General features: G+C 27.7%; 3 protein-coding genes across 3 annotated transcripts; all 3 read right to left on the bottom strand.

The window, feature by feature from the left end:
- Positions 1–177: 177 nt before the first annotated feature.
- LOC124927375 (BTB/POZ domain-containing protein POB1-like) lies at positions 178–4,194 on the bottom strand. Its single transcript, XM_047467782.1, has 6 exons — positions 3,835–4,194; positions 2,451–2,582; positions 2,165–2,280; positions 2,009–2,075; positions 1,494–1,773; positions 178–1,147 (listed from the first exon to the last, which is right to left on the bottom strand). Exons 1-6 carry the CDS (start codon positions 4,058–4,060, stop codon positions 331–333), a joined length of 1,638 nt encoding a protein of 545 aa, XP_047323738.1. The 5' UTR covers positions 4,061–4,194; the 3' UTR covers positions 178–330.
- A 1,681-nt stretch (positions 4,195–5,875) lies between these two features.
- LOC124925867 (reticulon-like protein B4) lies at positions 5,876–7,371 on the bottom strand. The gene is made up of 5 exons (XM_047465985.1): positions 7,028–7,371; positions 6,746–6,926; positions 6,527–6,668; positions 6,367–6,436; positions 5,876–6,283 (listed from the first exon to the last, which is right to left on the bottom strand). Exons 1-5 carry the CDS (start codon positions 7,218–7,220, stop codon positions 6,108–6,110), a joined length of 762 nt encoding a protein of 253 aa, XP_047321941.1. The 5' UTR covers positions 7,221–7,371; the 3' UTR covers positions 5,876–6,107.
- A 5,260-nt stretch (positions 7,372–12,631) lies between these two features.
- On the bottom strand, positions 12,632–13,547 carry LOC124927132 (late embryogenesis abundant protein At1g64065-like). The gene is made up of 2 exons (XM_047467485.1): positions 13,138–13,547; positions 12,632–13,070 (listed from the first exon to the last, which is right to left on the bottom strand). Exons 1-2 carry the CDS (start codon positions 13,485–13,487, stop codon positions 12,752–12,754), a joined length of 669 nt encoding a protein of 222 aa, XP_047323441.1. The 5' UTR covers positions 13,488–13,547; the 3' UTR covers positions 12,632–12,751.
- Positions 13,548–16,493: the final 2,946 nt, after the last annotated feature.

The following is a 16,493-nucleotide window of genomic DNA, read 5'->3' as shown; positions in this document are numbered from 1 at the left end:
GTATTTCAGTTTTTCTTTATGAAAAAATATCATACTTGTCCCTGAAATATTTTAAATTGACCAAATTTATCTTCTTAATCGAACTATCTTATTTAAATCGTCATAGAAGAATTATTCGTCGTCGTAACAAATTAACTAAGATTATAATTTACGAAAGACATTTATTCAAAGAAATAAAAAAACTTTATTTTCTAAAATACAACCGAATTTAAATTTATCTACAAAACCGACACGATAAGCCAATTATCAATGGCACATCTATTACATTCCAAATGTTTACAACAGAAAAAACATATCGTATTCCATCTAACCTAAAGAAAGATCGAGTTTTCATTTTCTAATGGCGAGCTCCGCCTTAAGATGAAGAATCCCATCGACAAAATAAACACTATCTTCGGCTAAGAACGCTGTCCAAGGCATACTAAACAGATTCCTATAACCAACCGCCTTCCCACCCGTAAAAGTATAATTCCCCTTATACTTCCTACTAAACTCCTTGCTCGGTTTCGACATAACCGCAAACTCGTAATCGACTGAAATAGACGCAGACCCTTTCTCCTGCATCCCCAAGAACAGCCCGAAGCTGTGCAAAGTCGTTTGCTGATCGATATTACAATGAGCTGAAAGAAAAAAACCCTGACCTGCCAAATGAAACGCCTGAGAATAAACTCGACCGGATGGAAACAGGTGGGCGCAGTCTTCTCGTTTGAAGTCCAGATAGACTATACATTGCTGACGGGGCTTATCGAACTCAATGACCTTTACTGGTCGATACTTGTACGCCCTCTCAACGAAACAAGAGGGAGTGTTGGAAAATTTGGAGGCTATTGCGAGAGCTCGTTGTCTGTAGGGAGGTTCGGACTTGAAGAAGAGAGCTTCAAGAACCAGTTTGGAAGAAACGTCGGGATTGAAATCAGGACAAGATAGGACTTTTCTCAGTTTTCGGCAAGACATGTATGAGAAGCGGATGACGTGGCTTAGACGGGTACCTAGGATATCACTGCGTTCGTCGGATTTTGGGTAGTGTATTCTCGCCCATTTGAGGACGAAATCGTATACTGTGTCTTCTGAAGCTACCTGGAGATCGTCACTAGAGAGAACCGCCTCGATTCCAGCTAGAGGCAATTTCAAAACATCTTCTTGGTATCTATAATGAGAATAAGGAAAAGGGAAAATTCAATGTTAGGAAGGAATATCAAGAGGAATGTTAACCTAACCTTTTGGAATTTGTGTTATTTTGTCAATCATAATCATTTTTTAAAATTGCCAAGTGTGAAAATGAATTAAATGAAGCTTTTTAAGGTGAAAAGTGATTTTTTTATAATCTTTAGATAATGTGCCTCCTCAAATAAAACCTTTTTTGAAAATAAAAATCGAAACAAAAAATAAGCAGGAAGACTCAAGGGAGGTTGTGCTAGTCTACTCAAAGGAAAAAAACAGGTCTTGCAAAAGATAAAAAAACGGGAAAGCAAGTGCAAGGCAAGATTACTCACTTCATAATGTCCTTGTAGCGACCAGCTAGATGTTGCTTAGCAGTATCGACAAGAGGCTGAACCGCCTCAGCCATCAAAATGGAGGAAGGAAGATCGAGATAGAGCAAGGCAGACTCACAGGTCATAGGCAAGTTCCTTAGCAACTTGCTACAGTGTCTAATGCACGAAGCAACTTCATATTTGTCAGCAGCCATTAACACATCCAACAAGGAAGAAGGTGAACTTGTTGACAAAGTATTATTATACATAAAGCTCAAGAGTTCCATTAAGGCAGCTTCTTCTGCTCCACAGAGAAATATCCAAATTAAGAGACCACATATAATAACTGATTCCGCAAATATAAGTGTGAATTCAACAAGCTCTCGAGGAATTTAAATTGGCTCCAATTCTAATTCCATTTTTTTTCACTAAACGAGCATTAACCATAAGAAAATTAGTCAAATTTGCAAGCATTATAGCACAAAAGTAGAATAGTGGTTGCTTATGTTGGGGGGCCTAAGAGAGTCTCACATTACCTGATGCAAGGATTCTAAGAGTTACTTGTCTGTGCTTTGACTCCCTCAATGTTGCATTCGAAAAAAGCTAAATGATAAAAAAAACGCAAAAAAATAATCAGTATGACAGTTTGGAGATCATAAGATTACAATAATAAGCCATAAAAGTACATTCACCTCATAAAAATACACACTCTTTGCAGCTAAAATGGGGGAACTAATGTGTACATCCTTTACTTGAAGAACAGCAGAAGTGTTTGGATTTGGTTCAATACTCTTAGCAGCTTCATCACCTGCAGAAAAGGGATGTTTTCCATATTAAAGAAGTACACACTCTCTGCTGCTTGCAATTATTTGTTATGGATAGCTGAGTTCTAGATAATACGCAGTTGAAATACAGAAAGAATATATATTATTTTCTATGTTTACTTAAAATGACAAAAAAATTGAAATTAAATTATACCAGGAGGATCAATATTCCTAACTGAAGTTGATTCCTCAAGAATCTCCACAGGTTCCTCCTCTTCATTATCATAGGCAATAACAACATCTGTATCTTGTTCTGGCAAATTACAGTTTAAGGGATGTTCCTCAGCTGTAAGCAAATGATAATTGTGTTTCAGTCAGTAAAAGAATAATTTAAACGGAAAACTATATCTAAACTGATATTACTTTCAGAATATATCCCAAAGTTCATTTCTTCATAGGGAATTTGGATGACAGAACTAAGTTGAAAGAGTCCAAAAGAGATGAAACAATAATGGATGCATACTTTAGAAAGAAATGGATAAAATGAGGAACCTCAATATCCCATCATAAACAAGCCTTCAACAATTCTAGTTATGAAACTGCAATGAAAGGAATAACTATTGTACCATACATAAAACTCAAACATTACATGAGGTGAGCAACTTTGTTCAAAACTGTTACTAGCTAACATGTTTGGTTGTATTAGCAAATAAAGACATCGTAGTTCCCAATAGCAGTTTGGATTTTCTATGAGAATATGTTTGGTTGTATAGTTTTGTTATGCTTATCAATGATTTTGTAGATTTGAAAAAATGAAAAGTTAATAAGATTTGAAGTGGTAGAATATAAAGCATTTTTAGGGCGTGCTTGTGATCAAAAGTGGGTTGTTATGTATGAGGACAACACGATCGACTGACAATTGAGTAAACAAACAAGCATAAGGACAAACCACTGGCCATTAATACTAAACAAGGACTAAGAGACTACTACCCTACTAGCTAGATTTCCATATGAAAATATTTTGTCAGCAGCCAATTCCAATTTCAATGTTGATACCTAATCAATCAGTATCACAGATAAAAAGGAGTGACATACTTCATCAACTCATGGTCATTGAAGATTCTTGAACCAGACAAAAAGATCTGAACATTGTAGTATATTACCAAAGGAGGTCCACAGAAAATGTCATATAACCAAACCCCACAAAGGTGTTGTTCTAAATTTCTACCAAGTAACCAACAGTCCAAAACTTTGAAAAGACAAATATGTAAAATCAAAAGGACTAAGGGTATCTTTGAAACTTAAAGATTCAAATTTATGTCTTTTGTCATCAAAACCATAGAATTTAGAAAGAAAAAAAAATACATAGTCTACAACATTTGATTGATATTGATATGAAGCTTAAACACTAATAATGAACCCTTAATTCTAATATTTAGAATCAATATAAAGCATTAATTAAGAAACAACTTCTCTCATTTGAAATCCATGAAATATGAATCTAAACATACACACTAATTCATCAAAAAATTGCATCTAGAGAAAGATCCTACCAATTCGAATAAATTATGAGACTAATTTGACATACACAAACATACCATTTTCCTTCTTTGTTGTATCTTCCAACCTCCTCCTCTTACGGTTACGCGCCCAATCGACTACGAAGATGCAATTCCCATCATCGGACTTAATATCGGGTACATCAGTTGCGATTTCAATTCGAAGAACACGATCGGAGAAGTTTCTGTCATTAAAAGCGAAGCCGAAGTCTGAATCGGCAACTGATAAAGACCAGTGATTTCCGGGAGAGAAACCAACGTCCATGGTAGTTGAAGCTTATAGTTGTGAAGGAAGGAAGGAAGGAAATGAGTGGGATTTGGGAAGAAGAAGAAGAAGAAGATTAAGCTTTATCGGAGAAACCCTAGTACAAGGGAACGAATTCTGTCTGGTAAGATCAATATCTGTTGAAAAGCTAAAGAAACATTCTCGATTCTACTATTTATATCTTTTATCAATTATTTTTTTTTTATATATATACATTATTTTTTTTAAAATTAAGAATATTGTTAAATAAGTTATTCAACTAGTAAATTCTCCATAAAAAATAATTAAATTTCTATTCTAGAATCTCATAAATCATTATGAATGAGATTGGAAGATTATATTAATTCTTTTATACTAATATATAAAATAAAATCTTAGCAATAAATATATAATAAATAAATCTACTTCATTCAACCTTATTAGGAAATTCTATTATATAAAATAAAATCTTAGCAATAAATATAACTACTTTGTTCAAGCTTGTTAGGGAATTCATTATGGATTTTTATTTTATTTTTGTCAATAGATAGATAAGGTTGACTTTAGAGTTTCTATTTATTAGTTCCAATATCATTTTCTTTTCTTTTTCTTATTAATAAAAGACATAATCTTGATTTTTTTTATGAATTGTATTGAGATAAAATAAATTACATCATTCTAATCTAGATTTATTACTAATAAATGTTTATGTGAATTCTTTATTGAATTTGATATGAATTTTAATTCAGAGATTTATTTGATATTTTAGAAAATATATCTTGATATCAAGATATCACCCAAGCTTTTGTAATCTAATTTAATATAATAATAAAAATACATTTATATTTTTATATCTCTTAATCTCTCACCATATAAATTACAATGTTAGAGATATATATATATTTTTTAATATCATTTTTTATTAAAAAACACACCAGATATATTCAAACGTTCATAAGGTAAAAAACGAGACAAAAAATGAGAAAAAAATAATCATAAATTAAACCATTCATTTTAAACCATAAAGGGGCATTAATCAAGTCTTAGAATAACAAATTTTTCAAAAAGTCAGAGTATATATTTCTGCAAGTCAAAGCAAGAAAGAAACTCAAAATCTTTTTTTAATTTTTTTCTTTAGATTATAAACTATAAATGGGACCAATTAGTTTGTTAAATATATTATTGATTTAACCAAATTGTATATGGATACATATAGATAATGAGCCTAAGTTCATTATAGATGGAGTAAAAATAAAAAATTATGAAGAATATATGAAAGAACTTAATAAGTTACTACACTAAAAAAAACATTAAACATGTATTAATTTCGAACTTTCAAAAATTTCATATAAAAACAAAATTATCGCATGAAAACGAAAGAAAAAATAAGGTGCTTAAATTATAAACAGCATTCAAACTTAGCCTATTCTCTGCATTCCCTTGTGATTGAACTGTTTTTCTTTTCTGTTTTATTTATAACATATTGTTCACAAAGTTGTTTTGATAAATTTTCACTATTATATTATTATCTTCAAAATTTAATGAAATAATCAAATTTGTTTTATCCTTTAAAGAACATTTATTTATCAGTTATCACAATATCTATGAAACCATTTTTGTCTAATTGAAAAATATCTTCTAAACCTAAACTATAAATGATTTTTCAGTGCAACACTACATGTATATTTTTAGGGATAAAGCCCAACTCGTGTCGCACCGCAACCATATAGTGGCTACTCTAAAAACCGAGGGGTGATAAGAGGCTTTCGAGTTTAGACATACAATTATCTCTAAACCCTAAACCAAACCAAACCAAACCAAAGATTTATAGAATACACATTCATTATTGGCACATTATTATTCCAAAGTAAAAATATACAACATTCAAAAGAGAAAACCCCAAACAAAACCTAATCAACATCAACCATTCTTCTTCCAACATTCCAAATCCAAAGACCATAAAACCATTATTTATAACTTAAACCATACACAAGTTCTATAAAACATGCCAAAACCCTAGAAAACACAATTCAACCACCATGTTCACAACTTATACACAACACTTTATTTATGCAACCTTCTTACCTTTACCTTTAGAGAAGCCCTTTGGAATCTTACTCAAAACCTTCTCATTAAAAACTCCATATTGCTTCTTAAACTCAATCGACGCCTTCTCCCCAAATGCATCCACTTTATCCTCGTATTTCTCGTACACCACAGGTACAGTTTGAAGCAAAACAAACACTACACAACAATAATAAGATATGTTAGTATGTTACCAACATGACATAAATTTTAAAACATGTGAGTTTATATTTTGTTTTCACCTAAATAGAACAATGTCAGCAAATCGAAATAGCCACCGATAACAGATAAGACCCACAACCCAGAAATTACCTAGCAACAAAAACCAGTCAGATCATATATTCATATGTTAATCCTGTTTACAATCAAATCAAATCAAAAGGAATGAAGAATTCAACATACAACAAGAAACTTCTTGAACTCTTTTCCAGAAGCAATATTCCTTAGGAGAGCAATACCCTCGTTTATCTGCAACCTAAGAACAGAGACAAATTCGAGAATAGGTTTCTCAGGGATGTGAAACTCTGGAATGGTAGGTGGAGATCTGAAAAAAAACCCAGCAAATTCCAGAATAAGATACATTTCATTTGAAAATGAAAGTAAATCTGCAGAAATGTTTACTTGTTAATGAAAACAGTAGCATTAGACCACAAGAACAGTGAAGCGACAGCAAATATCAAACCATGGCAAACAAGAGTGAGTAAATGATACTCCAGCAATTCGAATAAAACCCATATAACAGTGACGACAGCTAGGGTTCCTCCAGATATCTTCTTGTTCCTCCATAGGAAAACATCAGCAGCTGAATTTATGAACATGGTATTGTCAAAACAGTAAACCCTAGAAAGTTGTAATCTTTATATCGTGAAATTAAACCCAGAAAGTGAAATTTAAAGATCATACGTTTACCACCGCCAAGGACTTTGTGAAGTGGTTTCTCCCTTCCAAAGAGACGATTAACCTTAGATTTGAGTGACGATGATGATTCGTCGTTGTCGGAATCCGATGATGAGGAGGAGGAGGAATCATGGTCGTGAAACTTGTCAGTGATTTGGTCCAATAGTGGGTCTTCCTTCTGGATGTCGTGATCAGCCATGGAGGTCTAGAACAACAGATCGAAGTATGTATGAACAAATGGAAGTGATAGGAAGAGAATCGTTCGTATCTATCTCAAGAACTAGTGTTTATCTTACTGAAATGGCGATGATTCTGAAAACGTAGAATTAGGCGCGATTTTATCCAATTTCCACCGTCAAAAGGGGACAATTTGATCCGATATGAAGCGGTGGAATTTTGAATGTCAGATTGTCAGTAATATCCATGATTTTTTCTAGCATCCTTCATCTTTATTTAATTTAAAAAAAAACACGAATTTGTATTTTTTTTTTATCAAACGTACCAAATCTTTCTTCTCTTTTTTTATTTTAATTATTTTCGCACATTATACTTTTTAAGATATACAAGTTTAAAAATTTTATATATCTTCAAAAATATACTTAATTTAAAATACAAATGATTCAAATTGATAAATTATACATAAATTTATATAGTTCCAAATTTTTATTAAAAAATAAATACAAAATCTTCTTCTTCTTTTTTATTAATTAATTTTATCCAAACAATTTTTTTTTAATCAATCGAATCACTGAAAAAAAATCTCAATTTAATAAATGTTAAATGTATGTCCAAAACGTACAAATTAATTTTAAAAAACGAAAAATAATACTTATATTAAGTTTTGTGAATTTAGAAAAAATAATATAATTGAAATTATAAGTAATATATATATATATATATATATATATATATATATGGGTACAATTTATTGTTTGAGTCTAGTGATAAAAAAAAAATAAAAGATATACCTCAAAAAAATATACCATCATTAAATTGAGCTTGTAATTAATTATCATCATCATATGATCAATATTTAATAATCTATATTAAAATGTGTAAAAAAATATTATAATACTTTAAATTTATATATATATATATATATATAATTAGGAAAATAACAAACAAACAAGAATTTTCCACAAAATAATTATAAATTTGATTTTAATTACTTTTGAAGAAAGGGTGACAAATAAGATATTTTAAATACTTATTTTTAAATCAGGACAGGTCCTAAGATCTTCAACATACTAATAGGGTGGACTCCAAATAAAATATATATTTAAAGTACAAAAGTTATTAATTAATTATAATTCAAATAATTTTTGTATGAACCAAGGTATATTTATATTTCACTTAATTAAGAGATACATAACAATAACAATGAGAAAACCATTTAAATAAACCAACACTTTAACTTTGTGGGCTATATAATGAACAACTTTATTGGGCCTTCTATTAGAAAAAATTAACTTTATCTTTTCCTAATATCCAATGAAGGATAAAATGAATAACAACACTTGTATATTCAATATTTCTTTTAGGGCCCTTTCTTTTATGAACCAAAATTTACTATATATATTTCAATTAATTAAGAGATATTTATCTTTTTTGGGCTATATAATGAACAACCTTATTGGGCCTTCTATAAGAAAAATTAAACTTTTATCTTTATTTTTTTAATATATTCCTAATATCCAATGAAGGATAATTTATATTCCAAAAGTCAATTATATGGTTTCCAATTAGACCTACATTTAAATTCATCTTCAAATACCATTCAATATATAATTTCCTTTACTCTCAAAATTATTATGCTTTTGTATTGTAACATATCAAAATATATTTTCTTCTTCTTCTTAAAGGGTAAAAAAGGTTTTTACTCAACAACTAATATTATTCAATATGACATCCTTCTTGGTATATTATACTGTTATTATGACATAGCTCTGACGTCATTTGGATCAAGGCAAAGGCCTATATCAAATTTTTTTTTTTTTGTTTTCTTAGAGGGTAAACAAGTCTTTTACCTTTAATATTATTGAATAGACAAATCCTACTTTTCTTGGCATATTATATTGTTACTATGTTCATAGCAGTGATGTCATTAAGATAAAGACAAATGCCTCCTCTTGGTTATAACCTAGGCATTGTTTCATTAAAAAAGCAAAAATGGTTTTATATTATATGACCAATTTCAAAAGTTTGGGACACTTAAAAGATATATATGACCAATTAAACCTAGTTTATGCAATTTCAATTTTGAGCTTAGTTTGATTAGAAAATAGCACAATTGTAAAGTACTTCGATCGACTAGTTGAGATGAAAAAAAAAATTGATTTAAGAGAATAAATATTTTAGTTTCATTTTCTTTAAAAAAACTCTTTAAGAGCTTGTTAGATTTATATTTTTTTCTTAAATTTTTAACATTTTTCATAAATTCGCTCTATATCATATATTAAATCACTAATTTTATTAATTAAAATATCTTAATTTATTTTAATAAATTTAAATACAATTTTTTTTTCTTCTAGTAATTAAACTATTTAAAAATTCAAATAACATACTTTTTATTTTATTTTTATCAAATAAGATTTTTCAGAAAAAAAAAACAAAATCAAACATGATCATGAACTTATTTGCTACATCTATATATATATATATATATATATATATATATATATATATATATATATATATATATCAAAAATCAAAACCCACTATGTTTGTTAAGAAAAGTTGAATTCTGCCAATTGAATAATTTTTTATGAATTATTTGGAAAAATAATGTGAAATGTTAGGGATAGAGAAATTTTGAAGAGGGAACAATTTCATCGAGAAAATATATAAAAAAAAAATTATCTCACTTTTCACCCTTTTTTTCCACCAATAACATTATGTCTAGTGAAAATATCATTTCTTATAACAAAAAAAAAAAAAAAAAACTTTATTTATCTTTTTATATAATTTGTTTATTTTAATATATTCCTAATATCTAGTGAAGATACCATGAATATCAACACACACAAATTAAGTCAAAATTAACAATAATTATTGATGAAAAAATGATTACACAAAATATTAGTCCAATTATATTAAAAAAGACTTAATAAATAAACACAAAATATACATGACAAGTCTTTTTAGAAAATGAAATCACTATTCATTTAATAAATTAGTATAAAAGTTAGGTGAAGAGACCAATTTGCATAAATAAATAATAAATAGTTCTTACATAGTTGATAAACATTAAAGCATTGTTTATCCTTTATATAACCATCCATTATAATGGTATAATCTAATTTAAAGTAAATATTTCACCATCATAATTTTTTTTTAATGAAATAGTTCAACTAATTTTACAACTATCTCCAAGTATTATATAGCTAAATAGTTAGGTGTCCACTTAATAATAATAATAATAATATTCTTGCACTCATCTCTAACCATTAGTATTGAATTTGTAAATGGGACATGTCTATTTATTAAGAATAATATTTTTGAACTCATATTTTTGACAATAAGTCTTGAACTTCTTTTAGAAATCGAATTATCCGAATTTTATAAATTATGTTGGAAGCGAAGGACAACTAACTATAGTTCTATGCATTTTATACTTTGTCAAAAACTGCAAATATTTTTTTTACATCGTTTAAACCTAATTCATACCAAACTATTTAACAACTTTCGAAAAGACCTCTCAGTTCTTTTTATTATAGTGCAAAAAATATTATATGTATTTTTATCATAGATATATATATGTAATCACTATTTAGAAAAATAAATAAATTACTATCCAAAAGTACTCAATGTGGTTGTCAATTAGACCTACATTTAAATTAATTTTCAAATACCATGTTAGCTTAAATATCTTAAAAAATATTAAATATTCAATTTCTTTTAATATTATGCTTTTGTAAAATACTAAATGTGGTTGTCCTTTATAGACAACTACCCTTCTTGTCATTGTCTATATCAAAATTTAATATGTGTTCTTCTTAGAGGGTAAAATGGTCTTTTAATTCAACAAATATCTATTAAAACCCCCACAAAGACCTCTAATGAATAAAAATGAATAAAAGACCATTCTTTTTCTTTGGCATATTATATTGGTATTATGTTCATAGCTGACGTCATTTGGATAAAGGCAATGACCTAGTATCATAAATTTATAACTTTAATGTCTTGTTTGAATAAAGGAAACGGTTTTACAGCATTTAACTTACTTTTTACTTTAACAGTTATTAAAATTTAACAAATATTTTACTAAGACATGAATATTAACTATAGTAAATAAGTCATTTTGTGTTATAGATTTATTTATTATGTTTCTCAAAAATCTTAATAATTTTTATATTAAAAAACACACCATATCTAAATTAATATAAAAAAGTAATTTATATATCAGATAAAAAAGTACTTGAGTTTGAATCATGATTCAAAAAGCAAACTAATAAAAAAACATAATTTATTTGTAAATTAAGTTTTAGTAATTATTTAATGAGTAATAAAATATTAATTTTTAAATATGATTCATAAAATCAATAATTTATCACAATACAATCATTATAAAATCATCAAAACTAAGATACTAATTAAATTTCAATTTAAAGTTATTTTGTATACTTCTTTTCTTTTAGCATACACAATCATTTTCTACTTCATATTCTAAATTCACAAAAAAATAAATAATAAATTATTAAAATCCTAAGCCTAAAACAGAGTCCATCTTATTTATTATTATTCAAAATTTAGTTGTACAATTTGTTTTTACTTTAGTATACATATATTTAAAAAATCGAACTACATATATGATATATGATATATATATATATATATATATATATATATATATATATAATTGTTTTCATAAGACAAAATAAAGTAAAGCTTACAATTATCAAAATTTCAATGTTAATATTTAAAACTAATTGAACTTAAGCGATAAAAAAAAAATTGTCAAAATTTTCCATACTAAATAAAATTCTATCCAATTCAAATGATTTTCATATAAATATAAAAAAATTACGTTCACATTATGATTATCATAAAAAAAAAATTATATTTTTCATTATTTATATTGGATTTCTATATGTTTAAAATAACAATATTTTTTTTTTATCAAATTGACCACTTGATATTATTTTTCCAATATAAATTTTCATCAAATGGACTCTTACTTTAGACCATGTTTATTTATTATTAATATATAGTTACGCTTTTTTTTGCTGATTTTTTTTTTTATCAAATGGACCACTTGATATTATTTTTTCAATATAAATCTTCATAAAATTGACTCATTTACTTTTGACAATGTTTATTTATTTATTTATTATTATTAAGTTACGTGTGTGTAGTATTTATTTTCTTATGAATTTTGTTTTATTCTGAGTATTAATTAAGTCAATATTATATATGTTTATATTAGGGCTAACAATCTCTACTTATTTTTTTTTTCTTTCTGAATTTAGTTTTGTTCAAATATTAATTAAGTGAATATTATATATGTTTATATTATAGGCAAAAAATCACAAGAACACAGTGCAAACACGAAAATATACTGAATTTTGACCAAAATTACTAAACATTAAACCGCGAATTAAAAATAAAATCGCAAAACACGAATTCAACATTTGTTTATATAATATATATTCAGTAACCACTGTAGTAAAAAAAACTGGAAGTAAGAGTAAAAGTGATTATATTATATATATTTAGGTTAGGTAGTAAAATTCAAAAACAGATTAAATTATGAACTTGTCTAGTTTGTAAATGAAGACTCATAGTACAGTTCATAACCGTCTTCTTCAACTTATTAACAATCTTCATAATCCTCACTCGTCCATTCAATTCAGCATAACTATTCAAATTCACCGTTCCAGAATTCAATTCACTGCTAAAATTCTGATTACTCGATAATCCATCAACAGATTTCACATCCATCGATATATTAAACCGATCCACTTCTCTAGCCCTAGCTCGATCTCCAAATATCCTTCCTCCGCCAATTGTCCAGTTATCATAACTAATCGTCGCTCTACTTTCCTCAAATCTAAACATAATCACAGATCCAGATCAGATCAGATCTAAATATGAATTGAGAATTAAAATATGCGTACCTGTATCGTCCGAAATTGTTGTTATCGATTGCGAGAAGAACGGAGAGAGATGCGTTGAAAGTATAAACAGGTGAGGCGGCGATATAGCTAAGACGACTGACGGAGATTGATGTGAGTTTTACATGAGGACGTTCAACGCGGAGAACGGCGATCGAGAAGATTAAAGCGGCGGCGGCTAAAAGGACGATGAAAAGGAAAACGTAGACGAAACATTTACCACCGCTAGTTCCTTGTTGCCGGCGACGACTGAGTCTGTATTTTGGATTCATCATCTTTGCGAAAGCTTCTTCGTTGCTTCTTGGATGGATCTTACCTGGTGTTAATGGAAGCTTATCACTTTCTATATCCATGGCTGCTGCTGCTGCTTTAACCGAATTTGAAATTTATAGAGAGAGAAAGAGAAATTATTGAATATCATTAATTAGGGCAGGCGTATATATATATATATACAAACAGATTCGAAAAGTCGTAACTGACGACGGATATTATTATATTTTTCTAATTTGTTTTTGTTTTTATTTAACTGCTTCTATTTATAAATTAAATTTTAATATATTAAAATTCTTGAAAAATTAGATATTTTCCTGAATTGTTAATTATATTAATATTCTCCAAAAGTATTGGTATCTTTTAACTTTATTTAGTTAAACTTCAACTCCATTTAATGATGACATTAATTAAATAAATAAACTTATTTTTTTATTAAATTAAACAGTATTTTGTTTTTAAATAATAAACGAAATAAATAATATTTTATTGAATTAGTTTATGAAGACATAAATGTAAAATAAAGTGTGTTGTTATAAATAGTCTTGAAAAGACCTGGTCAGTGGTCACCCGTTAAAGACTGAGTCTAATTAATTAATTAATAATGGAAAAGATGACAGATTAAAAGGTCAAGGATTATTTGAAATTAAAAATATAATTAAAAAAAAGTTATATTAATTAATTATAGATTATGGACTATTTACAGTTCATGGAATCTTCCTTATGCTGTAAAGCAGCTCTAGAAATGTGTTTTTAGGCTGACATTTGTTGACCCATGATTAGTGTTGATAGATTATTATTATTATTATTAATTTTTATATGAGAAATCATTATAAAATTTCAAATTATATTGACACAAATTCAAATATATGTCATTTCCAATTTATTATTTTTAAATTATACTTTTCTATTATCTTCGGTTACATTTATTTAAATAATTATCTATCCATCTCAATAAATTTATTTCATTTATTAAATAGTTCCATTTTAAAAGTATATATTATTTAATAGATTTATTTATTTTTTAAATACATTAGAAGTTAATTTAATTATACAAATCTAATTTTTTTAAATCAAATTAAAATATAATATTATTCAATTAACTATATATATTCAACATTTTTTATATAATCAATATGTTATTTGTATTATACCTAAATTTTGATATATAAAAATTACAGCTATATATAATGATAAAATATAAAAACTATATATAAATATTTTAATATTTTTATTAATAAATTAAATAATATAATTAAAAATAAAATTATATTTAATTATGGTTGTGTTTAATCAAAGCCTAGACAATCATTTAGTTATCCATTTTGTTATTCAAATAATATACTATTATATCTCTCTTATTTTTAATATATTTATTAATAATTCAATTGTTTTTTTTTAAATTGTGAAAACTGATTTGAGCACAAAGAAAAAAACATGACATTAAAAGAAAATAAATAAAAACAAAAAATAAAAAAACAGTACTAAATAGGTTATCGAGTTAGAGAAAACGATTAACTCCCCGACGGACTCTACCGGCTTTCTAGAATGAATCTCATAAAGCATAATAATAATAATAATAAACATTATGAATAATACACATCAGACGACTACAATTAGTGAAAATTCGACGATGTATCTCTAACCAAATAGTCCACCAAAAAATAATTGGGATAATAATCCAATTATGAAGTCCTGCCATATGTTGCATCAATCCAAATTTCCCAACAACTACCCAAAGACTCGGACATCACTCAATGAATTACAGTGATACTTCACAAAAGTCTTCAGATATAAGTCACCCATCGATAATGCAAAAATAAGTGAATTGCCGATTCAACCTTCTCGTGACACATATGACAACGACTAAGTATAATACAACATTTTTATACACATATCATCTATAAGAATTCTACTATGAATAACACTCCATCCAATAAGCGAGATATTGGATGGAATCTTTGACTCCCAAAGTTTCTCTCAACAAAAATTATATGAACTCATCTTAGCGAACAACTTATAACAATGCCTTACATGAAAACTATTCATATCTTGCCAAAGCATAACATCTTGTTCATATGAGGACACTTGTTTGCGTCCTACCAAAAGTAAATTCTATTATTAAACGAACTCTTCATAATGTTTAATCTCCTTATATATCTAATTCGGCTAATGAAACCACTAGATTGAGGATCAAATATATCCTTAACTGTGGCATTTCTACATATAGCAATAAAAACAAGCTCTAGATACTTCGTAGTTAGACTTTTGACTCTACACCAACTATCGTTCCAAAAGTTGATCGAAGAACCATCGCCTACAATGAATCTAGATTGTTCACGAATTATTTTTCATATAGAATAAATTCCCCTCCAAAAGTTATACCCCACTAGATAATTATACATTTTTGTGAACCAACTAGACAAATGTAACCATACTTACATTTGATCATCGATGCCCAAAGACTATTTAGTTTTGTTGCAAATCTATAGCACCATTTTCATAGAAGAGACTTATTAAAGGAAATAAAATCTTGAATATACAATCTTCCACGATCTTTAAAACATTTAACATTATCCCAACTTACTAAATGACAAAACGATGAGTTAGAGGATTCACATAGAAATATACACATTATTCTCTCAAATTTCACCGCCACACTATTGAGAATAATGAATAAATACATCATATATGTGGGCATAAATGACAACATACTCTTAATGAGGATTAACGACCCCTTTCAAGATTATTTTACTTTTCCATCTAGATAGTTTACATTTCATTTTAGTGATAATTGGGTCCTAAAAGACATTGGATCTTAATTTAGCACCTAATGACATACCAAAGTATGTTGATGGAATATCACCAATTCTGAACTCCAACATATTTTCCAACGTCCTTCTATTTGAAACAGGATCTGAAAAAAAGATGTTTGACTTATTAAAATTCACTCGAAAACTAGAACATGCACCGAATACCCATAAAATATTCCGAAGGTGTTTAAAATTCATATAGGTAGTCTGAACCATACAGAGCGTGTCATCAACAAAAAACAAATGTGATGTAAAAAATGATATCTTCTTGACCCA

The sequence above is a fragment of the Impatiens glandulifera genome, chromosome 2, assembly GCF_907164915.1.
Source record: "Impatiens glandulifera chromosome 2, dImpGla2.1, whole genome shotgun sequence".
NCBI classification, from domain to species: domain Eukaryota; kingdom Viridiplantae; phylum Streptophyta; class Magnoliopsida; order Ericales; family Balsaminaceae; genus Impatiens; species Impatiens glandulifera.
This window is presented reverse-complemented; position numbering and strand designations above follow the sequence as displayed.

What these genes read in the sequence shown, in the direction of transcription:
- LOC124927375 (XM_047467782.1), bottom strand. Translation starts at nt 4,060, where the DNA reads ATGGACGTTGGTTTCTCTCCCGGAAATCACTGGTCTTTATCAGTTGCC. An exon ending in TAGGAATATTGATCCTCCTG is followed by an intron (nt 2,281 to 2,450) that starts GTATAATTTAAT and finishes CCTTTTCTGCAG; the next exon opens with GTGATGAAGCTGCTAAGAGT. An exon ending in TCTTAGAATCCTTGCATCAG is followed by an intron (nt 1,774 to 2,008) that starts GTAATGTGAGAC and finishes TCTGTGGAGCAG; the next exon opens with AAGAAGCTGCCTTAATGGAA.
- LOC124925867 (XM_047465985.1), bottom strand. Translation starts at nt 7,220, where the DNA reads ATGGCTGATCACGACATCCAGAAGGAAGACCCACTATTGGACCAAATC. An exon ending in AGTCCTTGGCGGTGGTAAAC is followed by an intron (nt 6,927 to 7,027) that starts GTATGATCTTTA and finishes TCATAAATTCAG; the next exon opens with CTGCTGATGTTTTCCTATGG. An exon ending in GCTGACATTGTTCTATTTAG is followed by an intron (nt 6,284 to 6,366) that starts GTGAAAACAAAA and finishes ATTGTTGTGTAG; the next exon opens with TGTTTGTTTTGCTTCAAACT.
- LOC124927132 (XM_047467485.1), bottom strand. Translation starts at nt 13,487, where the DNA reads ATGGATATAGAAAGTGATAAGCTTCCATTAACACCAGGTAAGATCCAT. An exon ending in AACAATTTCGGACGATACAG is followed by an intron (nt 13,071 to 13,137) that starts GTACGCATATTT and finishes GATTATGTTTAG; the next exon opens with ATTTGAGGAAAGTAGAGCGA.